At 41.0% G+C, this 24,246-nt stretch overlaps 3 protein-coding genes and 1 long non-coding RNA gene across 10 annotated transcripts in view; 2 read left to right on the plus strand and 2 right to left on the minus strand.

Annotated features, from left to right (window-relative positions):
* The window catches only part of LOC110490404 (transcription factor ETV6), a 19,005-nt gene extending 17,572 nt beyond the window's left edge, over positions 1-1,433 (minus strand). The window contains exon 1 of the mRNA XM_090200580.1: positions 1,152-1,433. The gene's annotated coding sequence lies outside the window, so the exon portion shown is untranslated. The remainder of the gene's footprint in view (positions 1-1,151) is intronic.
* On the plus strand, positions 1,165-16,959 carry LOC110490403 (protein mono-ADP-ribosyltransferase PARP12). Of its 2 annotated transcripts, none has more exons than XM_021563781.3 (13): positions 1,165-1,510; positions 9,540-9,675; positions 9,923-10,256; positions 11,130-11,288; positions 11,565-11,615; positions 11,712-11,838; positions 12,026-12,191; positions 12,302-12,422; positions 12,641-12,737; positions 14,222-14,306; positions 14,478-14,608; positions 15,430-15,581; positions 15,724-16,959. In XM_021563781.3, the coding sequence occupies exons 1-13, from the start codon at positions 1,236-1,238 to the stop codon at positions 16,215-16,217; spliced, it is 2,328 nt and encodes a 775-aa protein (XP_021419456.2). In that variant the 5' UTR covers positions 1,165-1,235; the 3' UTR covers positions 16,218-16,959. The 2 variants fall into 2 exon arrangements, with proteins under 2 accessions (XP_021419456.2, XP_021419457.2); XM_021563782.3 differs by having other exon boundaries at positions 1,236-1,510; positions 11,142-11,288.
* Positions 16,541-20,311, minus strand: LOC149978131 (uncharacterized). The gene is made up of 2 exons (XR_016486821.1): positions 20,226-20,311; positions 16,541-17,896 (listed from the first exon to the last, which is right to left on the minus strand). It is a non-coding gene; the product is annotated as an uncharacterized LOC149978131 (long non-coding RNA).
* LOC110490405 (ubl carboxyl-terminal hydrolase 18) lies at positions 18,939-23,684 on the plus strand. Of its 6 annotated transcripts, none has more exons than XM_036944780.2 (11): positions 18,939-20,338; positions 20,507-20,646; positions 21,088-21,184; positions 21,316-21,455; positions 21,553-21,632; positions 21,757-21,891; positions 22,062-22,157; positions 22,252-22,416; positions 22,596-22,724; positions 22,832-22,875; positions 22,995-23,684. In XM_036944780.2, exons 2-11 carry the CDS (start codon positions 20,580-20,582, stop codon positions 23,065-23,067), a joined length of 1,026 nt encoding a protein of 341 aa, XP_036800675.2. In that variant the 5' UTR covers positions 18,939-20,338; positions 20,507-20,579; the 3' UTR covers positions 23,068-23,684. The 6 variants fall into 6 exon arrangements, with proteins under 6 accessions (XP_036800675.2, XP_021419459.2, XP_090056709.1 ...); XM_021563784.3 differs by having other exon boundaries at positions 21,316-21,446; XM_090200583.1 differs by lacking the exon at positions 21,553-21,632 and having other exon boundaries at positions 21,316-21,446.
* Positions 23,685-24,246: the final 562 nt, after the last annotated feature.

Raw genomic sequence — 24,246 nt, forward strand, 5'->3', positions numbered from 1 at the left:
TGCAGCCACTTCTTTCTTAAAGGGGTACCCCATATCGGGATATTGCCTATGATGTTTACACGCGGAGGGCTGAGTGTCTGCGTGTTTTCGCTCCACCCTTGTATTTGAGCGATGAACTAAGGTCACTAATTAGTAAGCTGGTTGTCTAGGGCCCCTGGGGTTTCAAGAGGTCCCTGTGGGACCTCCAAAATGTGCATATTTTAATAAAACTCTCATAACAATATTTTCCCTCTATAGCATTTGTCAATTATACTATGCATGTAGGCCCCTCAAACTCAACTCAGGACCTCGAAGCCAGTTCCATGCCATTTGTTTGAGGGGGCGCTTTAGACCTGGGACTTAATTAATAGGTAGAACAGAAAACCAGCAGGCTCCGGACCTCGTATCCGGACCTCGTAGGGTAAGAGCTGAGTACTCCTGATGTAGGATATAGGCCTATTATCAGCAAATTATCCCTACTCTCCCTATGTGTACTTTTGCATGAAGCCCAATGGTACACTTACAACATAGCCTCTGCTGTCTCTGGCCTATCCCACCTCTGCCACCAATGTAATATGAGAGAGTTTCAATCTTGCTGTACAGCCGTGAGTGTAACTCCCTGGCATATGGTAACGGCAGCACAATCACCAGTGGAGGCTGCTGAGGGGAGGACGGCTCATAATAATGTCTGGAATGTTGACCATGGAAACCACGTGTTTGGTAGCATTCCATTGACTCCATTCCAGATATTATTATGAGTCATCCTTCCCTCAGCAACCTCAACTGGCACTCACTATAAACAATTATGCACAAATGTAAGGATGGAAATTGCAACAAATTCATGGAAATATATTGATAGTTACATGTTAAAAAATTCTGATCACCTAAAGTGATTTGACTGACATGAATTTTCCCTAGGCTTAGAGTTTGGATGGGATGCATCTGACATCTACTGGGCATAGTTGGCATTTTTTACAGTAGACAGGCGATAGTAGACCTCCATATTTACAATCCAATGATAAAGATTCCAGGCCTATTTATATAAATACTATAACACATTGGCTAGTGTCAAGATCTTGCTAATTATTTTGTGCAATATGAACGCTTTATTGCATTGCAGAAGAAGGAATGATCAGTAAGGTTATACTAAGTTTCGTTTTCGATTCACTCACCAGCTTCCTTCTCAACACATCATTTCCTCGTCTGAGTCCCGAACCATATGGAAAGAATATAACTGTGTATAACGGGTTGAAGAAATGACGGAATCGACAATAACTAAACTTATTTGTGCTAATCGTGGATCAATGAACGTCGATGAATTAGATGCAATTTTTTACAGTGACTTGCAAGTCTCGGTGCGGGATGTAATTAGGAATAGAGCGAAATTTTGTTTTGTTGTTTTTAACGGAGAGCAAAGGGTGGTAGCCAAGACTGGAGTTCGATTGTGCAAATCCAAAGATTGCCAGGGATGCCGAAATTTACATTTTTGTAAACGATTCATGCTTGGGGATTGCCCATTCAGACGGAGAAGGTATGGAACTTCAACGCTTCCCAATTTTGATACTGTTGTTACCTTGACGCTATTTTAATTACAAGGCCTGCTCTGGGGAACTTTTGGCACATATCCTTTCCCTTTGCTTCATGGCAGGGATCATAATTACAAATCATTTGACTGCAAATTGACCGCAAGAATCCCAAACAGATATAATATTTCACTGAAACGTAATAATCTCAAATCTTGCTTACATTTGTTTACGATCAAGTCTCTCTATATTATGCTTTTGAATATGTGGAACATATTTCTCAAATTAAAATCACTTGCAGCTGATCTCCTGGTGTTTTTAGTATTTTATGTCCAAATAAAAATGTTTTTTTTTTTGGGCTCAGAAAACTTGGGGACCAAATATAAAACAACCGTTGTTGCCAGTTGTGGAACCCTGGTTTATGGCGTTATTGGTGTATATTGAGAACCACCAACCCTGGTGGTTCTCAATATACACCAATAACGCCATAAACCAGGGTTCCACAACTGGCAACAACGGTTGTTTTATATTTGGTCCCCAAGTTTTCTGAGCCAAAAAAAAAACACATTTTTTTCCATAACGTTATCTAGCAGGTAGGAAGGAATATTGCCATAATTTGTAACGACATAGACTGAGGTAAAATGAGGTTTTCCATCAAAATGATGATCTTTCTGAGTTTAAGAATATGTCGCAAGAGAAAAGATAATTCACCCTTGTTAAACATTTTCCATCAATGAATGTCGATTTCACTTATTTTGACTGCTATAACTAAGCAATAAGGCCCAAAGTGGTGTGGTATATGGCCAATATACCACGGCTAAGGGCTGTTCTTAGGACACAGAACATTAGATTGATAAGCGTGAGTGCGCAGTGACGCCTGTTTGAACAATGTATTTAATTATTATGGCCATTTGTTTGTTTTAACCTGCTCGTCTCTACCTATTTATGTATCCACACTGACTTAAATACTTAATCCAAGTCCGTGTGGTTCCTCGTTCTGAAAAGACCCAATCTGTGGCAGTCACAACCTCTTCCAGGTCCTAATACTTATAATAGTTTGGTTATTATGTGCCTAAAGTGCAAGGATGTCCTTGTTACTAAAGACAATTCTAAAGTATAGTTTCACCAGTCATCTAACTCAGGCTTTTCAAAGGCGGAGCACACAGCAACAGGGAGCCAGGGAGGTATGCATTTATTAACCCATCCCCTACTTTAATCTTGAAATACAACTGCAACTTTATTCTCAAAATATTGCCACTTTATTCACAAAATAAAATATTGACTTTATTTTAAAAAATACATTTCAAATTTTTCTCGAAATGTCTCGACTTTATTCTCTAAGCTTTTCAAGTTTATAAAGTACAATCCGTGCCCAAAAAAATCAAAGTACAAGTATGTGAGGATATCTCTGGGGTGGTCTGAGGGGGGCTAGGCCCCCAAACAGCCTTTTCCTGCAATCTTGAGCCATAATCACTATGCTTAATTCTATGTCAGAAATTTTTATTTTTCTGTATTTTTAAGCATACAGTGCTTAAATTCTCCCACAGTTGTTCAGTTTGGCTGGACGGCCAGCTCTAGGAAGAGTCTTGGTGGTTCCAAACTTCTTCCATTTATGAACAATGGAGGCTACTGTGTTCTTGGGGATCTTCAATGCTGCAGAAATGTTTTGATACACTTCCTCAGATCTGTGCCTGGTTCTTTTTTTAAAGAATATAAATATGCTTTTCTGTATCTGCTAAAATCGTGAATGTGAGTCTTATTCAGTACATTTAGTCGTTGCTTGCTTTTCTAAAGTCTACCAACATTGCCAGCAGGCATGCCAGCTAAGATAGTTAGACAAGCTAGCTGAAATGGCTTCTTGGTGACCAGCTATAAGGTTGGGAGATAGCAATTTTCAGAAGTTGGCTAGGTGGCTAGGAGTATTACAGAGAAACACCAACAAAAAATGAAACCAAAAAATAATACAACTATTTTTTAAACAGGGCAAATCTTAGGAGGCACAAATCTGAGGGGGCCTACTTTTAATAACTTTTCCAGTAGGCCCTATCCAAAATATTCCATAATTATGCATGAAATTCCGCATTGCATTCAAAAGTTTTTCCATTGTGCGCTAAGCTAAACGTAAGTTGCAATAAATAGTAAGAAACAGGCCTGGGCATACTATCATGCACTGATCAAATACCCAATGAGAACAAACGTCTGTTCAAATTCTATTTTTGATTTACATTTGGTTGAGTTGTCAACTAACATGAATTCAACGTGAAATCAAATAAAAATCCATCATATTAGATTTAGGTTAAAAGTCTGGTGAGAAAAATACGAAATTCCCTTACGTTGATGACATTTGGCAAATCCAATCAGTTTCCATGTTGATTCAGCGTCATCACATTACACATATGTTTTTTAATGACATGTCAACAACGATGATTCAACCATTTTTTTTGCCCAGTGTGTAGGATCCCTATTTTTACTGTTTCCAATGGATTAAGTATAGGCCTATAGCCGCATCCCACTGGGCACACCACGTAATTTCAACGTGGATATTCTTGTAATATTTGTTTGAGATGTTGATCAGTGAGATTTCAATATTTATTCACCCACTCAGAAAGACAGCCAAAAGTTTGTTGAATTCCCAATGTGTTATCACAATGCTCTCAATGAGAGCCGCACACTCTAGGAGCTCAGATGCAAAAAAATGTAATGTCCAACGTCTTTAAATTAAAGATCCAGGCAGCCTCTCATTTCAACAATAAATGATCGAGGTCACCCCCTCTCTTAGGGAGGGTGACATGTTCGATGCCAATATAATGTAGAGACAAAATTGTTGTTGACCAGTTGAAAATGTATTTTATTGAAATGGATAACATGATTGAAGAGAAATGCACAGCTGTTAGGAGCTGTTAATGATGATGGCATATTCATTGAACTGATGAAAACTAACCAAGCGCTCCAGGACAAGTTGTCTACAGAAATTAAGGAACTTAAAATCAAGAAATTCAACCAAGACAAAAAAGACAAGGCCGAGGACAAAGGCTACTTCTGGAGAAACTCTGACAAGGGAGGTCCTGCTCCGCCTCTCCATGACAGACGCAGGAGAGATGCCGCTTCCTTTTGTCCACCTCCGTCTGCCCAACGCTCTTCAACCACCGTCTCATCTGCTTCCAGTGGCACTTTTTTATCCAACGAGAGACTGGACCGACGGAAGGGCGCAGGTGGCCGTAGGCACGCGCACCGACGAGATGCCGCACCCGACGTGGTAAGAAGAAACGACTACCAGATTGCAGAGGGGACCGCTCACACGGTCCCAGAACCCACGGGACTGAGTGTCTTTAATTTATCAAGCCTTTTGTGCCTACAACTCAGTGCAACGATTTTGATGTTAAGGTAGACATGTTTAAGTTTTTTAGAAGCATCCGTTTCAGGGAATACTTAAGCTCCCCTAATCGTGGTATTTCTACTGAAATAGTAGGTTGCTCACCTGTACATACTCCAACTCCTTTTAGAAGTAAGAGTTATTTTATACCTCCAGCCAATCGCAATCACTCCATTGAGACATATTGCAGACTTGTTGTTCATTTCCTTAAGAACAAACAGGAGTACATATCTTTCCATAATTTACCTAAGGATGAAAAACAAGCTTTGCTTGATTTACAATCCGATACTTCAGTCTTTACCCGCCCTGCTGATAAGGGTGGGTCGGTTGTACTCATGGATAGGACAGCTTATGTAAATGAGTGTCATAGACAAAACCTTTTACAAGAAACTCCCACCGCCCAATTTCAGAACACGATCTTTACTGTCCTAGATGGGTATTTAAGTTGTGGTCAGATGTTGTTCAACACCCTAAAATTGCCACTTTCTATACTTTGCTGAAATTACACAAGAATGTTACAAAACCTCCAGGGTGCCCTATTGTAGCAGGCATCTATCTACTTTTGTTTACTTTTTTTTATTAGACCACTCGCAGAACAGCTCCCCTCCTTTGTAAAGGACACCAGCAGTATGATCTCTATCATTGAATCTCTTGGTCCACTCCCTGAGAATACTTTGTTAGTTGCTTTTGATGTTGAGTCGTTATACACAAATTCCACACGAGGGCGCTATTGAAGCTATGGAACATTATCTTCTGCAACGTGACTGTAATGAACTACCTTCCAGTGCATGCATTATAACATAGGCTGAAATAGTACTCACACACAACTACTTCATGTTTCTAAATTATTTCTTTATTCAGACGAAGGGTACTGCTATGGGATCCCCAATGGCTCCTAACTATGCTAATTTGTATGTGGGTTACATGGAGAAATAGTCTATTTTTAATCCTCTCAAAAATGTTTTCTTGTCTAACATTATTATTTGGAAACGGTATATTGATGATATTTTTGTTCTATGGAGGGGTGATGCAAAACAGCTCCAGGCGTTCCAAGCTTTTCTTAACTCCTGTTCTGAGCATTTGAGATTTACTATGCAATCTGATACACGTCAAATCTTGATCTTCTGATCTTGTGTGAAGATCATGTTCTATACACAGGTCTTTACAGGAAACCTACTGATCGTAACAATTTGTTGAGGGCTAATAGTTGTCACCAACCATTTGAAAAAATGGTTTGCCCTACAGCCACTTCTGTCTAATCAAAATAATTTGCAAAAAACAATCAGATTTCGATAGAAATGGTCAGATTAATACTGCCATTGAGAAAATTCAAAACAAAATGAGACATGACCTTTTTCAAGGTCAGTCTCGCAAAAAGAAGCATTCTTGCGTTCTAACTCCTCGCTATTCAAAGTGCTCTGAACAAATTAAGGGAATCGTTCACAAACATTGGCACATTCTAAGATCCAATGATAGTATTGGTAAAGAGTTTCGGACCTTCCCTTGGTCGTATTCTTGCGGGGCAGAAATCTCAGAGATCAATTGGTAAACTCTGATTTACCAGCCCAAGATCTCCCTGCACAATGTCTTGCACCCATACTGGATGGAAACTACAAGTGTAATGGCTGTGCTCAATGCAATGGCACTTATAAATGTAGATCCTTCAAACACCCCCCAAACAGGGAAACAGATCCCAATCAAAGGTGTTGTCATGGGCTCCACTAAGGCAGTTATTTATCTTATAACTTGTCCTTATGGTAAAAAAATGATGTGGGTAAAACAAAGCGTGAATTAAAAGTATGAATCTCAGAGCATCGTAGCACCATTAGGTACAACAACTCGACTTACCCAGTTGCGGCCCACTTTTTGGAAGCAAACCACTCGATTTTGTTTCTACGTTATATTGGAGAGGGGGTGACCTCGATAATTTGTTAAAACGAGAGGCTGCATGGATCTTTAATTTAAAGACCTTGCTCCCTTCCGTCTCAACGTAGACTTTGATCTGAAGCCATTCTTGTGATTATTGTGATTTTGCTATTGTAAATGTTTGTTGGCTTATGTAGCCAAATTGTATCTATGATCGTACGCTATCCATTTATGTTTGTTGTGTGCTATTTTAATATGAGAATTAACCAATGATATCAGGCCTCACCCGGCCATGATTACAGACACCTGTGTGTGTCTTTTGATACTATATAAATGAGTCACCCCGCAGTGTTTGTCAATATACCCTGATGAAGACAGCTTGTCTGTCGAAACGTTGGACATTACATTTTTGCATCTGAGCTCCTAGAGTGTGCAGCTCCCCTTTATTTTCAAGTTTTCCATTCCGCTAGCCAGCACCTCGTCTAAATAGGTGTGCGTTTCTTTCACCTCTAGATCACTATGCTCTCAACCATCTAAAAGCACAACCAAATTCCAATGGAAAAGCGATGTCTGATTTTGGTTTAGGGCTCGTTTAAATTTCAATCGCACTATAGCGCTGAACTTCGGTGATACAGATTGAATCAAGCTCTTAGTTGTCATCTGTCACGGATCCCTCTGGAACTTTCATTGCGCACACCTGGCTCCTATTCCCACTGATTGTATTTGTATATATGTGCCCTTTGTTTATCATGGTGCTGTCGATTATTGTTCCAATGTCCGTTGGTGCGTGTGAGTACCTGTGCTGTGTGTTTTGGGCTTTCATACTGTTGTGGATTGCGTAGATGATTACGGGTCTCGTCCTGTGTGTTAATCTTTGTGCTCGTGTATTTATTCAAGGTACTCCTTGCTCTTTTGTTTGGGTTTCAACCCTGTGTTTTGTGTATGTGTTTGTTTGGTCTTTGTCCCCGTGCCTTTACACGGCACGCCGTAATTTTGGGTGTGATTAAAAAAAACTATTACGCATTCTTGCTCCTGTCTCCCGAATCTCTTCATACCAGCGGGAGATCATCTAAATGTGTTATCACTGTGCTCTCAACCATTTAAAACCACAACAAATTTCAATTGGGAATACAATATCAGATATGTCGCATTTATGCATCTATTTGATGTGTTATCACCTTCACAGACCTGCAACCTTTGCATGCTATTTTGAGCATGCACACTTTCAGTAATTACATAAGAAGACATTTATACATAAGACATTTATAGTTGATTATACAACGGGTGGGTCTAATCCTGAATGCTGATTGGTTAAAACCGCATTCCAGCCGGTGTCTATTCCACAAGTTACCACCGGGCTAAATCTATTAAATTAAAATGCCTATTTACTCTGTTCCATTTGACTGCGCAATCTGCTGTCTCATCAGCCTAGCCAGGTAATTTATAAAAAACATCTAGACATTATCTCACATTTCTTTTAGACTGACATTTAGTTTTCAACAGCAGAGATTTGTATAAACCTTGCTGTCTGTCTCCCCGACATTTGCAACATTGTTTCAATATTTTTAAAAAATCTCCAACTGTCCAATAGTAATTAATATGTCGTGACGATACAGACAGGCAGGCAGCGTTTCTCAGCCAGTCGAAATCATGAATCAGCTGGCATCATTTTTATGGATATATACACATAAATGTCAATTGAAAAAACGTACAACTAAACGGAGTACAGCTAGTTTGCAGACTTTTCAGCTTCAGTTTTAAGTGATTGTGTTAGCTGTGTTGTTGGCTAGCTCCTCTGAACAACAGTGTCCTGACGAGTGAACACCTTTTCTACACCAGGGGAAATCGCTCATTGTTATGGATGTATGCAAATAAATTTAATTTAGAAAAAAGCTAATGCAAATGCAGCTACTTTGTTGTTATTCTGGCTGCACTGTTTGACGTGACTGTAAGTTAGCCGTAGTTGGCTAGCTAGCAAGCAAGGGATAAGAACGTTGCCAGCCAGTATGGCAATGTAACGTTTAGAATTAACGACTGGGTTGCGTCCATTGATACAGGACAAACAGCCCGAACAACTGGGTCGTGTCTCTGGCAACCAGCTTGTGTAGCAACCCTAGATTTGTGTCGGAACAATCTTGTGGAAGGATGAAATTGTATGAATAAATGTATCTAAATAACGTTAATGAAAATATGTCAATCATTATTTGAATATGTTGGTAACCCGTTGTATCAAAGTGATAATGCCATTGAAGTCAGTGTTTGGAGGATATGTTGGCACGGTTTGCCAACATATCCCATGCCAATATATCCTCCAAACACTGGCGTCTCGGGCATTATCACTTAAATAAATACTGTTACATTAGTTTGTAAGATAGCCTTAACTTAGGACGCATGACTCGACTTTCGCCTCTCCCAAGCCCGTTGGGGAGTTGCAGCGATGAGACAAAATCGTAATTGGATCACAATTGGATATCATGAGAAAAAAAGAAGAATGGTCCACCACCCAAAGGACATCCAGCCAACTTGACATAACTGTGGGAGGCATTGGAGTCAACATGGGCCAGCATCCCTGTGGAACGCTGTCGACACCTTGTTGAGTCCATGCCCTGACGAATTGAGGCTGTACTGAGGGCAAAAGGGGCTCAATATTTGGAAGGTGTTCCTAATATTTTGTACACTGAGTGTATTTTCCACATAGATTTCACGTTACAATACATTGACAAATCATGTTGATTCAAGCAGTTTGTGCCTAGTGAGATGGAAGGTTGTATCAAGAAAATGTTTACTTTTGACTACAGAGGAGGATGTCGCTTCAACCATGACATGACCTCGGGGGAGAACAGCAGAATCCTGAAAGAACACGGACTGGAGGAACTGAACAGATCTGAGCTGTGCACCCTGCTGCTTCAGAATGATGGCTTCCTCTTACCACCAGTATGTAACACTGCAGTAGGCTCCTTTGCTAAAGTATGCTCTGTCTGGTTAAGGCGTTGTGTTTAGTGATCATGATCTAAATTAAGTTCATGTTCCGCCAATCTTGTGCTGTGGTGTGCAGAAATATACATGGAATATCCCAGAATATTGTGTGTGTATGTACTCATACATGCATGTGTATAGGTGTGTGTGCATGCATGTGTGTTTGTGTGTATTGTTTTCTCGTACAAACATTTCCTTCTGCTAGGTGTGCCACAACTACAACAACGGCGTTGGAGAGTATGGCAAATGCCTGGATGGCGAGACATGCAAGAGGCTCCACATCTGTGAGATGTATCTCAGGGGTAGCTGCAACTGTCCCAGGTGCCATGATTTCTACGAACCCCACCCATTAAAAATCCTGCAGGACAGAGGGGTGCCCAACGAGCTCATTGCCTCCCTGAAGTCGGTGTACATGAACATTGAGTGGTTGCAAAAGCAAGACCGTGTCATGCAAGGCAAGGGGCAACATCAAAGAGCTAAAGCTAATGCAACCGCTAACACAAGTAACAAGTCTAACAGAGGCCCTCTGAGCACTCACGGTAAGGCCGACACTGTTATTAGCATGTTAACTCATAAGTTATTAAATAATATTGTGTTTTACCTTAATATAGTTTTACTAAAGTGTAAAGATGGTAAAGTGAGTTTGTTTAATTAATGAGAACATAGCATTTAGTGCAACCTAATGCTACTTCCTAATATCTTCAGGAGTTAGAAGAAATAGTGTGTGATTATAGATACATTCTCATAACTGCAACACACCTCTCACATGACCAGGGGCCTACTTGGGTCCCTACTCATGATTTAAGAAACCCTGGGCTACAGTATAGGCGACTAAATAAAATATCCAGTGACACTGGCTTACCCAATGATAAAGATCCATTCATGATAACGCATGAATATACGTAGGCTACTCACCGGTGATGGCCGATTCGCTTGAGCCAATCAAAATAACTGGTTCTTTGCTTAACATTGGCAGGTGTTGAGAAAACATTTGGTAGCTTCTGCAGACAGATTAGTCTTATCTGTTCAGCAAGAGGCATTTGCATTTCAAACTAAGTTTTTCCCGCGATTGTATTTAGACATTAACGAAAGGCCAATAGCTTGCTCTTCACTGACAACCGCAACAATATAATTAGAATACACAGAACGGTTGTGTCCATTGAAGTCAGGACTGGCAGGCATCTTGAGTGTACTCATGAGTTTACCAGTCAAATTGCCAGGGTTAGAGGTTCCAAGACCCTTCCATGGATTATAGGTCCATGGCCACAACGCAACAAGCAGTTGGATATTTGGTGCGCTTGCTGCCCAGATTGCGGCTCTCTGTTGTATTATTTTGAATGCTTTTATTAATGTCTGTACAGACAGGAGTAGGCTAATTATATATTTTTGGAAAATATATTTACATTTATCAGAGGGTGCTGCAGAAACTCCAGCACCCCTATTTCCCGCTCCTATGCTCGCCAGACTCAGGGCGCTCCACCTCCAAGAGGTTGAGCATGATACTGCTACTCCTGCGGCTGCTGCCACCGCTGCCCTTAACACAAGCCAGAGGTCCAACAGACCTAGTCAAGGTAACGGCAATACTGCACGTAGCATGGTGGTCATGCAGTCACATCATTGATGTCAAGAATCAACATATAGGTTAATTGTGGATTTCTTGTTTAAAATAACATTTGGCAGAAACTATTTTACGTGCTCAGTTACAGTGTATTTGTATGATTATTAACTGGTATTAAGATCCGATGAGTGATGAACATTAAGAACAAGTTCCCAGTCACAAGCTATCAAAATGTATAGATGTTGATTCTATTGGCATGGTAAATTAAATGTCCAGTTCTCTTTTTCAGATAAAGCTGAAATATGCATGTACTTCATCAAGGGCAGTTGCATACACGGTGGTAAGACAGCATTTTCAAAGCATCATTTTATGAATAATCAATGCGTACAGCTTAATAAACATAAGACTTCAACACCTAACTTTACTCATATTTCAGATAAGTGCTTTAAAGCCCACTCTACCATGCCCTACCAATGGGAGGTGAGGGAGGGACTAAACTGGACAGCTCTACAAAACAACGAGGTGATTGAGAAGGACTATTGCGACCCAGCAAAGACATACAGGTGGGCTCTACCTTTAAGAAGAATTCACTTGAATGGGCAGTAACACGTAGGGCTCTTGGTCCATGGGGGGCAAATGTTGCTAATACAATGAGTTATTAATGCCATATACGCTTCTAGTTAGTGTGAAATACAGCTTCTCCTATTGTGACTGCTGATTGTTCGCTGTCTTTTATTCTTTCTTGTCTAGTCGGGGAGTCCAGCCTGTGTGTTTCGATACGATGACCTGCGGCCTGAACAAAGCCCGGCGTCTCTCCACCATCTCCTCTGTGCTACAGCCTACCTTCATCCTCACCACAGAGTGGTCCTGGTTCTGGGAGGACGAGTTTGGAAACTGGATCCAGTACGCATCAGCAGTGAGTGACGACGAGCAGTGTTGAATAGTGATGGTTGAATAGGACAGAGTTCAGTCCCTCTTTAAATAAAAATAATGCATAACCTCCATGTTTTCTGTCTTGCCCTACAGATCAGTGGACACAGGGCAGCTACCATCACCAGTGAAGACCTGGAGAAGAGGTTCCAGGAAGACAACAAGGCTGTGATAGAGTTCACTGCGGGGTCACAGACCTATGAATTCAGTTTCCCTGGTGAGCACAGATGACGTGATATCGAAGATAAACCAACTGCAGCCTTAAAACTATATACACCAAACATAGTATATTACGAACAGATATGCAGTGATTCTTACAGCTACTGCTGTATGTGACAAATTGAGAGATTTCTCGATGGAGTCACTATGGTAAAACAATGACATCTGCATGTGAAGTGAACTGTCTGTTGTTACAACAGCTCTGCTCCTTTTCAGACATGATTCAAACAAACAAGCAGTACACCACCAAGAAGGTTGTGAGAAGACGGCCTGTGTTTGTCTCTTCAGCTGATGCACAAACTATCAAAACCAGGTAAGATAAAGCTGTGAATGTTTTTTGCATGGATCAATTTGCTCTTGAAATGACTCTCCTGGGGATTGTTCACTCACTTCACCACTAGGCTCCTCATGTGTTCTCTTGCCTTGAAAGATGTCTATAGAAGAGGAGTAGCTGACCGGGTGCACGTTTTGATTTTGCCGTAGCACTATAGCCTTGTACGAACCATCCTGATGACGCAAACTTACATTCTGTTTCGCAACACGGATACAGTCTGGCAACGACCAGATTCAAACCATTTGAGCACATCCCTCTCCCTCCACCGTACAGCCGGACCAATCAGCGTCCTCTGATAATCTGTGGGGGTGGTTTAGTTGATGATGACAACGAGAAGTGCCTGGAGGTTGGTGTTGATGCTGCTATAGCATCAGTTATTAAAGAACTGGAGTCAATAGCTTAATTGAAAGAACAGCAAAAAACTGCATTGAAGGCTTTTCTTGGGGTAGAAGATGTTTTATCGGACTGGATTCGGCAAGAGCTTGATTTACCAGCTAGCTCCGCTGGTAGGCTGGACAATAGAATAAGTAAATATTTACCCAAGGCTGAAGAACAGCCAAAGGAACATTGGCTGAGCTGGGACACCAGCACAAGGCCATAGCAAATGAATTGAAACAAACCTTCGCTGAGCCTCTTCTGACTGAAGTTGTGATCTGTTTCACTTGTCCTTGTGATTGTCTCCATGCCCCTCCAGGTGTCGCTCGTCTTCCCCATCATCCCGCGTATTTATACTTGTGTTCTGTGTTTGTCTGTGTTCGTTGCCAGTTCATCTTGTTTGTCAAGCCAACCAGCGTTTGTGTGTCAGCTCCTGCTTTTCCCCAGTCTCTCTTTTCCCATCCTCCTGGTTTTTGATCAAAGGTACAGGACGGCTGGCCTGCCGTCCTGTACCTTTGCCCCATCTCTGGATTACCAACCTCTGCCTGACCTGACCCTGAGCCTGCCTACCATTCTGTACCTTTGCCCCTGCTGCTGTAATAAACATTGTTACTTCAACACGGTCTGCATCTGGGTCTTACCATGATCCTTGATAGAAGTGATACTTAGAATTCAATTTCTTTCCCCTAAATGGCACCAAAAGAAGTATCCCTTTTTATTTTATAAATATTATTTTATAAATAACAACTCAGTGGTGTCAAGTGTGCTTACATCTGCGCAATGAGCAAGTATAGAAAAATTGCAACTTCTGACTTTTTCTGGTCTAGCGATCGGTGACAGCAGAGCTCGCTGCCCAGACTTGCATTATTAAAAAGAGATTCTCCTGATTAAAAATGGTGTCCAAAACTTCCCCCAAAACAATGGCAGTCTAAAAATTCTAAGCTGTCTTTTATTTAGCCAGGCTACTATTTATCTGCAACCATTTGCCTTTTTTACTTTTGTTTTACATTTTGTGGTTGAACTGGACAGCCAAATGTCTCTTTGCATTTTTACCTTTAGGAATATTTTTTTGTTCTTCTACATTTCAGAAAAAGGGCTCCGATCAATCACTCAAATTTCAGAGCTTTACCAGGACACTGGGACAAGGCACAAACCCCTGAAACAGGATACAAGGTATTATATTATATACAGTACATACCAGATGCAAGGAACCTGCTGTTTTAGACCAATGGAGATGACTGTTTGTTTTGTTCCTGGGCAAAATAACTGCTCCAATCTGTCCCTACATGGTAGGCTAATGGTGTATTATGACTGTTTCTCTGTCTCCCATCATGTCCCTATCAGAGAATTGACCTTCCATGCTCGTCAGTGGAGTTTAAGGAGATTCAAGGACTTTTTCAGAACACCATGAGAGGCTTCAGCATCCGCCAAATCGAGAGGATTCAGAACAAAGCCCTTTGGGAAGTCTTTCAGTGGTACGTTCCCTAAGACTACATACACTTTCAACTGACAATCACCTATTGATTGGTCTAGATTAGATGTTTGATTTTTGATTTTTTTTAACCTTTATTTAACTAGGTAAGCCAGTTAAGAACTAATTCTTATTTACAATGACGGCCTACCCTAGCCAAACCCGGATGACGCTGGGCCAATTGTGTGTCGCCCTATGGGACTCCCAATCACAGCCGGATGTGATACAGCCTGATGCTCACTTCCTGAATGCACCCACAATAATTGCACATTATACAATATTTCTCTCTCTCTCGACTAACTTTCTGTCACAAATATAATCTCAAAAGGAAATACAAATAATTTATTTTCAATACATTCTGCACACTGTCTACAGTGCTTCTAGGGGACATGCACTGATTGCAAGGCAAAGAGATGTATTTCTATTATTCTGATTGCAAGGCAAAGGGATTTATTCGTGTAATTCTGATTGCAAGGCAAAGGAATTTAGTTGTGTAATTCTGATTGCAAGGCAAAGGGATTTATTTGTGTAATTCTGATTGCAAGGCAAAGAGATGTATTTCTATTATTCTGATTGCAAGGCAAAGGGATTTATTCGTGTAATTCTGATTGCAAGGCAAAGGAATTTAGTTGTGTAATTCTGATTGCAAGGCAAAGGGATTTATTTGTGTAATTCTGATTGCAAGGCAAAGGGATTTATTTGATTTATTCTGATTGCAAGGCAAAGGGATTTATTTGTGTAATTCTGATTGCAAGGCAAAGGGATTTATTTGTGTAATTCTGATTGCAAGGCAAAGGGATTTATTTGATTTATTCTGATTGTAAGGCAAAGGGATCTCATGAAGAAGAACAACAGAGGGAGGAATGTAACGGAGAAACAGCTTTTCCATGGCACAGACTCCAAATACCTCGATGCCATCTGCCTTAACAACTTTGACTGGCGGATCTGTGGACTAAATGGAACAACCTATGGGAAAGGTGAGCTGTCTCATGTGCTTGTGCTATTACATGTCATTCTAATTATTGACATAAATCAACATGATATATCGTTGATATAATATATTTTCCTGTGATTAATGATTACTGCTTACCCCTTCATCCCCCTAACATCCAATTTCAGGGAGTTACTTTGCCAGGGATGCCAAATACTCCAACAGCTACACTGGCCAATCAAATTCGAGGTCCATGTTTGTCTGTCGTGTGTTGTCGGGAGATTACATCAAAGGACACTCGAGCTTCCTCCGGCCCCCCTCAAAGGATGGAGGGGACACCATCTTCTACGACAGCTGTGTGGATGACGTCAGCAACCCCTCCATCTTTGTGGTGTTTGAGAAGCACCAGGTGTACCCAGAGTACCTCATCCATTATGGTGAGGACGATGCATGGACACAAGGATACCAGCAATACTACCGTCCAGCTCCTGTACCTGCTCCAGCACCAGCATACAGACCAGCGGCTGCCACAATGCCTAGACCAGCACCAGCATACAGACCAGCGGCTGCCCCAGTGCCTAGACCAGCACCAGCATACAGACCAGCGCCTAGACCTGCACCAACATACACACCATCACCAACCCCTGCACCTAAACCTGACAACTCCTGTGTCATTAGTTGAGGCTGACTGCGAGGGGTGAATTGTGAACCTTTTGATATTAAACCGAGGCAAAAACATATGCTTTTGTGAATTAGAGAAATGGATTTAGCACTCTGTTAAATGTTTGACAAATTACAGATACTCTTGGGATGCACCTTACTATGATTACTAGATGTTCTGTTTTCTACAATGCAAGCATTTTTGTAGTGCTACTGACATTATATAATGGCAAATTGCGAACCTCACAACAAAAGTAGTTGTGTACATTATAAGCTTTATACCTTTACAGTACAGTGGTTTTACAGTATCTGCTGATGTGCATCAGTTCAATGGTTGTGCAATTATGGGTTTCATTCATTTTATTAATATAATCCATCTGTTTTCTTTGCATTATTCATGTTACTGAGGGAGGGAGGGAGGGAAATGCAGAATGTTTACATTCTGTCAGAACATGTTATGGTTAGACATCAGATATCCTATGGAAAGGAGAAAGGCCACAGTCTGGTACAAGTCAACAAGACAGCCATGAGTTGGGGAGGAGTTGGGGAGGAGTGAGGAATTTGGGCTGAGGTCAGGTCAGATGAAGTGAGAAAGAACAGAAATCACTAAAGTCCTGTCTAGCAACGGAGATCTATTGGCTGTCCAGATGTGTAAGGACGAGACTCAGCATAGCAGGAAGGTTTAAATACCAGTGCTTGTGTAAATATGTCTTTGTCTTTCAGTTGTTTGACCCATTGGGTGAATAAACTTGATATGAGCTTTACTAGTCGTCTATGAGTTTCTACTCCGTTTATTTAGAATCCAACAGTTGGCGCTGCGAGCAGGGTTCACCACGATTTACAGTCGAACTAGAGAGTCTAAATCAGTGAAACGAGCTGGCACCAGAAACAAGGTAGGCACAATTCCTACACCTGTTACCACCAATTCTGACATCTTGGGGAGATGAGAATCGTAGGCTGAACAATTATAGGATAGGGACCCAGAAAACCTGAGTTTATTCAGTAGGCCCATTGTCTAACAACCGGTCGTAAATATATGGTGTAGGGTAGGTTCCATAAGGATAGGTCCCGAGTGGAGCTAGTTCTCTCTGTGAGATCCATGAGTGACATGTAGGATAGGTCCCTAGTGGGGGTATTCCCCTGTGAGATCTGTAAGAGATATGAAAGTCCCAGCCGCAGTGGCAGTGAGGCATTAGAGTGTATGTACAGTTGAAGTCGGAAGTTTACATACACTTAGGTTGGAGTCATTAAAACTTGTTTTTCAACCACTCCACAAATTTCTTGTTAACAAACTATCGTTTTGGCAAGTCAAATCAAATCAAATTTATTTATATAGCCCTTCGTACATCAGCTGATATCTCAAAGTGCTGTACAGAAACCCAGCCTAAAACCCCAAACAGCAAGCAATGCAGGTGTAGAAGCACGGTGGCTAGGAAAAACTCCCTAGAAAGGCCAAAACCTAGGAAGAAACCTAGAGAGGAACCAGGCTATGTGGGGTGGCCAGTCCTCTTCTGGCTGTGCCGGGTGGAGATTATAACAAAACATGGTCAAGATGTTCAAATGTTCATAAATGACCAGCATGGTCGAATAATAATAAGGCAGAATAGTTGAAACTGGAGCAGCAGCACAGTCAGGTGGACTGGGGACAGCAAGGAGTCATCATGTCAGGTATTCCTGGGGCATGGTCCTAGGGCTCAGGTCCTCCGAGAGAGAGAAAGAGAGAAGGAGAGAATTAGAGAACGCACACTTAGATTCACACAGGACACCGAATAGGACAGGAGAAGTACTCCAGATATAACAAACTGACCCTAGCCCCCCGACACATAAACTACTGCAGCATAAATACTGGAGGCTGAGACAGGCAAGTCAGGATTTTCTTTATTTTTACTATTTTCTACATTGTAGAATAATAGAACAGATCAAAACTATGAAATAACACACATTGAATCATGTAGTAACCCAAAAAGTGTTAAACAAATCAAAATATATTTTCTATTTGAGATTCTTCAAAGTAGCCACCATTTGCCTTGAAGATAGCTTTGCACACTTTATATAATGGCAAATTGTGAACCTCACAACATGAAGTAGTTGTGTACATTATAAGCTTTATACATTTATAGTACAGTACAGTACTTTTACAGTATCTGCTGATGTGCATCAGTTCAATGATTGTACGATTAGGGGTTTCCTTCATTTTATGAATATAATCCATCCGTTTTCTTTGCATTAATCACAATTTTGTAAATATTTTGAGAAGTATAATTTTGCTGATTGAAGTAGCACTTTATTCATTCTTATGAACAAACCGGAATGTAGGTGTAAAGTTATGCACCAAGAATGAAATTAAACCAAGTGATTGTAATTGTAATGATGGGTAGGTTGACAACGTCACATAAATAATGCGTGCACATTGATGTGGCCGGAAGCCGTACTTTGTTATGATTCTGAGCGGTCAGATAGCTGGTAACAATGACAAGAAGCTGCTTTATGGGGAATTGTAAGTGGCTCGCTTCAGCTAGTTTTATCTTGTTCTTGATACCATGTCTTGTTTTGACTGATTTCATGTCAATGCTAATATGGCAAAAAAATCACTAGCTAGCTTATCAACAACTGTCATGATGTATTTGAGAGACAACAAGCTCATTGTGCAAATGTATTTAAGTTTTCAATAAACATTTGGAGACATAATAGAGTTAACATGTTGACAACAATCTAAGATAACCCCCTCTGTTTTGCCCCATAGTTGTCAGTTTTGTTGCTAAACAACCAACCCATCTATGAGGACTGCTCCATCTGAGGAGTACCAATATGGCGGACGGTGGCTTCAAAACCTCTCATTGGGCAATATGAATAAATAGCAATCAATGGTTTATATACATCATTGGTAAAAAATAATAATAATTTAAAAAACATGTGACCGGGTCCAAAAATCTGACCGGGTCCGTTCGAATCCGGGTCTAATTGTCCTCGTTCTGATCTGGGACCAACGTTTTGGACCTGTGAAGTAGGTCGTCAATTGGGCAATATGGCAGTCACCATACCCTACCTAGCGCAACACCAACAATTTCAAATTGGCAACTAAAATCATTCCAATCCCAATTAAAAGGAAAATGCAGTTTAGCAGGATTAGAGGGCTGGCTTTAGGAACATGCAGAGGGCTCAGAGCAGGGCGAGAAGGCTGTTTGCCCGGCTAGCTGGCTTTAGGACTATGGACAGAGAGAACATCGACGCAGTTCTCCAGATGACAGTGCAGATCTATAAGATGGCTAGGTAACTGTTTGACTTGACGTGTAACTAAACTAGAGTGTTTGACCCCTGTGCTGAGCTAGTGCGTAGTAGCTAATTGCAGTATGACATGTTTGTTGAATGTTAAGTCCCCTATTGACTGAGGTGAATGAAGCTACTGCAGCCAATGTTATAATGGCTGGAGTGCATTTAGGTTGTTTTTGCTGTTCTCCTAAATGCATTGGAGAGTTTGAATTGTGTAGAAATGCAGTAAATGAGCTGCCATACCCTAGGTTTAGATGAAATTACGCCCCTGCCATGAAGACCTCAAACCCTGGGAGCTTCATCCTCATTCTCCATTGAATAAATTACAGCTTGATCAGGTTTATCACTAGGGGGTGCCATCCAACCAACTATGTGGGTTTCATACTGTACTGTTCTGAAGGAGGGCCCAATAGTTCTATATCTTGTCCCATAATAAGTCTAATTTCTTCTCTTGCTGCGAAAGGTTGCCTCCATGCTGATTTAAAATAGTTGCCTACACAGCTGTCTAGAACTATGTAGACAACCTTTTACATAACAGAAGTCCAATTTTTGTTAACTGTTGCTGCCAACTACTTTATAGTCCTGACATGGAATTTTACAGGCAAATTACAGTCAATGCTGTTTTAAAAAACTGTATGTGGTGACCTCCACAAAGCCCAACAATAAGATAAGATAGAAATCGGTAGAAATGAATGGCACTTAGCCCAAAGGCCGGCAGATGGCGATATCATGGACTCAGTTTCGTTAGTTTCGTTTTTACCTAAAGTTTGCCAGAAATAGAAAGTGAAAGTGATGCTGCGGTAGTCGCGTCAAATCGCGTCTTTTCCATTTGATTTTTTCCCAAGGCTGTGGATAGTCAATGAGATCGATAAAGTAAGTGAAATCTTTGCTTAAAATAAATACATATTATGTTATATGCAGTGTTTTGGATTCACAAAAATTGCACCCTTAATGTTAGCCTAGTTTCTCAAAGTTAAGTAAACTCAGCTATGTAAAAATGTATGATGACTATCCAGTTATTCATTTGTATTTCACTCACAGGGAGGTGGACCCCTTGGACTTCTTAACTCAACAACAGTAGTCCAGCAATAGATACGATAAAACGATAGCCCTGATGTCACGAAGAAGTTACTCAATGTTCTACCGTAGTTGGAGTCTACCTATCGAGAGTAGGTCACAAGGTACGGGCTTTGACTGAATGCATATGGTGGAAAGTAGATACTGAAACAAGCCAGTGGGCTGGTTATTTTTCCCTGATCACGGGACCTGTTTTACACTTTTCCCTATAACTGAACGCTACTTAGCCGCCATAGGGCATTGAGTTTTCCCTCTTCCTGATCACATGACCAGGAAAAAATTCTGACCATAATCAGCCGTAGCATCACTGCAATTTACACCACACACTTTGCATTGATCAATATGGACACAAGCACAGGAGGCTGCTGAGTGAATGGAATGGCATCAAACACATGGAAACCATATATTTATGTATTTGATACCATTCCACTGACTCTGCTCCATCAATTACCAACCTCCTGTGAGACATAATACATTATTATTACTTAACTGTCTGGATAGAATTGAGGCAGGCAGCTATGTTCTGATCATATTGATGCCCATAGGCCTAAGAGGTCTGCTGAACTATGGCCTGTCATGCTGTGTGAATGCTCTGCTGCAGTCCTTCTCTGCCACCTGGGAACTGGTAGATCTGCTAGAAGGGTAAGCCAGGTGGCAGGTTACAATACTTTGCTATTAAGAATCAACATGTAACAAAGACATTAGTTAGCTTACTGGTAGTTATCAGGCTGCTTGTGGGAAAGCATTGAGTGCTTGGAATGTTATGTTCTTAGGTGGAACCCAGTTGACAAGGAGAGTGTCCCTTTGTATCTGAGGAAGGTGCTGCTAGCCATGCAGAGTGACCAATCCCAGCCTGCTCCTCATAAAGACTTCCTGCACTGCCTGGACAGAAATGACATCCGCAGTATGAGTAGTCTGTGTCATTAAATAAAAAATGAAAAAATTATGAATTACAAAGAATATAATTTTACTGTCTGTAACTTTAACATTGACAAGAATGTGTTTCTCAGACAATGTTCAGCAGGATGCAGATGAGGTATTCCTTTCCATTCTAAACCTTATCCAACAACAGATGAGTGACAAGGCCTTAGTATGTACTACTTAAATTGACATAATATTAGATCAACTAAAAAATAACAACAGGGACACCCAACAAAAAGCATGTTGGAGATGATACGATAGGAAGCTTCTCTGTCTGTGTTCTCCATCCCCAGGCTCAGGAGATTCAGTCTCTGTACAAGGTTACCGTGGAGACACACCTTCAGTGTCTAGAATGTACATACATCGAAACTGGGACCAGCTTTCTACTCAGCCTCCCCATGCACATAAGGGAGAGCCATGACTCCCTGGTGAGGGTTCCCTCAAACTTGGCTTGAGTTTTCTCTTTTATTGGGATTCTATTCAAAGTACTTGGCACGGAATGTTACATTGCTCTATTTGATAGCTGTCAAAGGGAGGATGTGGTTTGTTCAAAATGAAAATTTAGTCTCTGTGTCTTTCCTATTCTGTGGTCTTCCAGGAGGACTGCATACGGTTCTTCTTCGAGCTTCTGGAGCTAAGTGATGGAGATAAGTGCTACTGTGAAAGGTGTGGAGAGAAGAAGCCATCCAAACAGGTCAGTTCTTTCTAACTGAAGGGATGTTCCATTGTAGAGACTCTTGTGATTTGCCTGTTAACTGAATTACTCCATTTTGTTCTTTCTTATGTAGGGCTTCAAACTTATCTCCCTGCCACCTGTCTTGTGTCTTCACCTGAAGAGATTCCGTAATTCCCGTGGTTACACCAGGAAACTACACTGCAAAGTCACCTTCCCAGAAACCCTGAACATTTCTGAGATCTTGACAGTAGAGGCACTGTCAGAACGTTATGTACAGGTAGATAGGCAGATGTTTACAATTTTTGTTTGAGGTATGCTAATATACAAAATTATGCACATAAAACAATTACACATGGGCCTCTATATAAACACAATTACATTTTATCACAACATCATTGGAGGGAAATAGTACAGCTGTACTGACGGACATCAAATTGTATTTGTTTGTTCTTTCAGAGTGACAGCCAGTACAGTTTGTGTGCAGTCATAGTGCACTCCGGCGATGCCATGTTTGGACACTACACAGCATACCTTCGTCACAAGGACCAGAGCTGGTACCACGCTAATGATAGTTCTGTACGGCAGGTAAAAGAAAATGAGCGGAAGAATGTTTACACCACTCAGCAAGTTTGTATTACACCTATACGTTTTTTGGTATCATTAAAAGTAACCTAACATTTGCACAAACACAGGTTAGCTGGAAGGAAGTACAGAACACCTATGGAGGAAGTCTAAGGTAAGGTTTTAACACAAAATTACTTCTCTTTAGAATGGCGACAACACTCAGTATTATCCTCGATCAATTCTGGGGAGGAAATGGCATCAGTTGACAGGTGTCTTATCCTTTGTTAACAGAGAAGACACAGCATATATGCTGCTCTACAGACGAACCCCAGAGGGAAAGCAACAGGAGTGGTCCTCAGGCTGACGGAGCTAAAGGGTTAAAGAGTGGAGACTGGAGACCGTAGGAATCAAGGACCAAACACAAAGTGCACTCACTGCAGGGTGAACTACCTAGTGGAGGGGTTGTTGTCTTCATGCAGCATTGGGGATGTCATTTATCTGGATTATTGTCACTTTAAAATGATGGGTAATGGGTCATTGTTTATGTGCAATTACATGGATTTGTTTAAGTATATTTGGTGTGGTGTGTATATGTTTTGAGGTTTTGTTTATACTGGATATGTTGGACATTCATAGGGCATTACTGAGCTTAGCCAATAGGTGGAGGCAAAGACTCTTCACCCTGTCATTAGTACAGTCATCTTGTAAGCTCCAGAGACTGACTACACGTTCTGAAACCACTATAAGACGGGTGGTTTGAAGAGAGTGCTGAGTTGAGGTATTCTGGGGGAAAACCTGAAAAAGGCCATTGACTCATTGGTGATAATATTTGCCTGACATGGAAACATGTGACTCACCTTGTTTCAGAACAATTGGTTTATACAGTAGTTACCGGTACTCTGTTCTGTTTTGATTTCACTACCGATATAATGCTGTCAACAGAGAAATAAACGGTCATTTTCCCAGCTAGCACCTGAAAATGCATTGAGGATTTTTCCAATCTTCTCTATTGTTATTTTCTTATCTTCTATTTTCTTCTATTTATTCTCATTGCCTATCATCTTTCTCTCAGAAAAGGAGAGTGAGGCACAGATAAAATATCTCCAATCCACCTATTCCTTCTCAACATACTTTACAGTGCATGTACAACTGGTATAGGCTGTATGTCTGGGGAATCTCACACATAGTTAATAAAAACTGTTCCCACTACCCTAGCCAAGACTGAGGACTAGTTGAAATGGTGCCCGTGTGCTCGCAGCCTGGCTCGTGCTGACAGAATGGAAGACGTCTGCACAGTGCAACAGGTTAAGTAGCCTACGTGGGCATCTCCCACCCACAGTCAACGGAGAGTAGCAGAGTAATGCGTTCAGTGTGTACAGTGGTGATGTACAGTTATTTTGCTGGCGTGTCCCTGTTCCTTTTAGATGTTGCATTTCTAGAGTTGATGCTTGAGTCTACTCAACACTACAGAAATGTGACAGTTTTGTAACTAAGTCTTAAACCTCACTCTTGATTGGTAGATAGATATACACTGCTCAAAAAA

The sequence above is a fragment of the Oncorhynchus mykiss genome, chromosome 15, assembly GCF_057628025.1.
Source record: "Oncorhynchus mykiss isolate SJ-2025 chromosome 15, ASM5762802v1, whole genome shotgun sequence".
Lineage (NCBI taxonomy): Eukaryota > Metazoa > Chordata > Actinopteri > Salmoniformes > Salmonidae > Oncorhynchus > Oncorhynchus mykiss.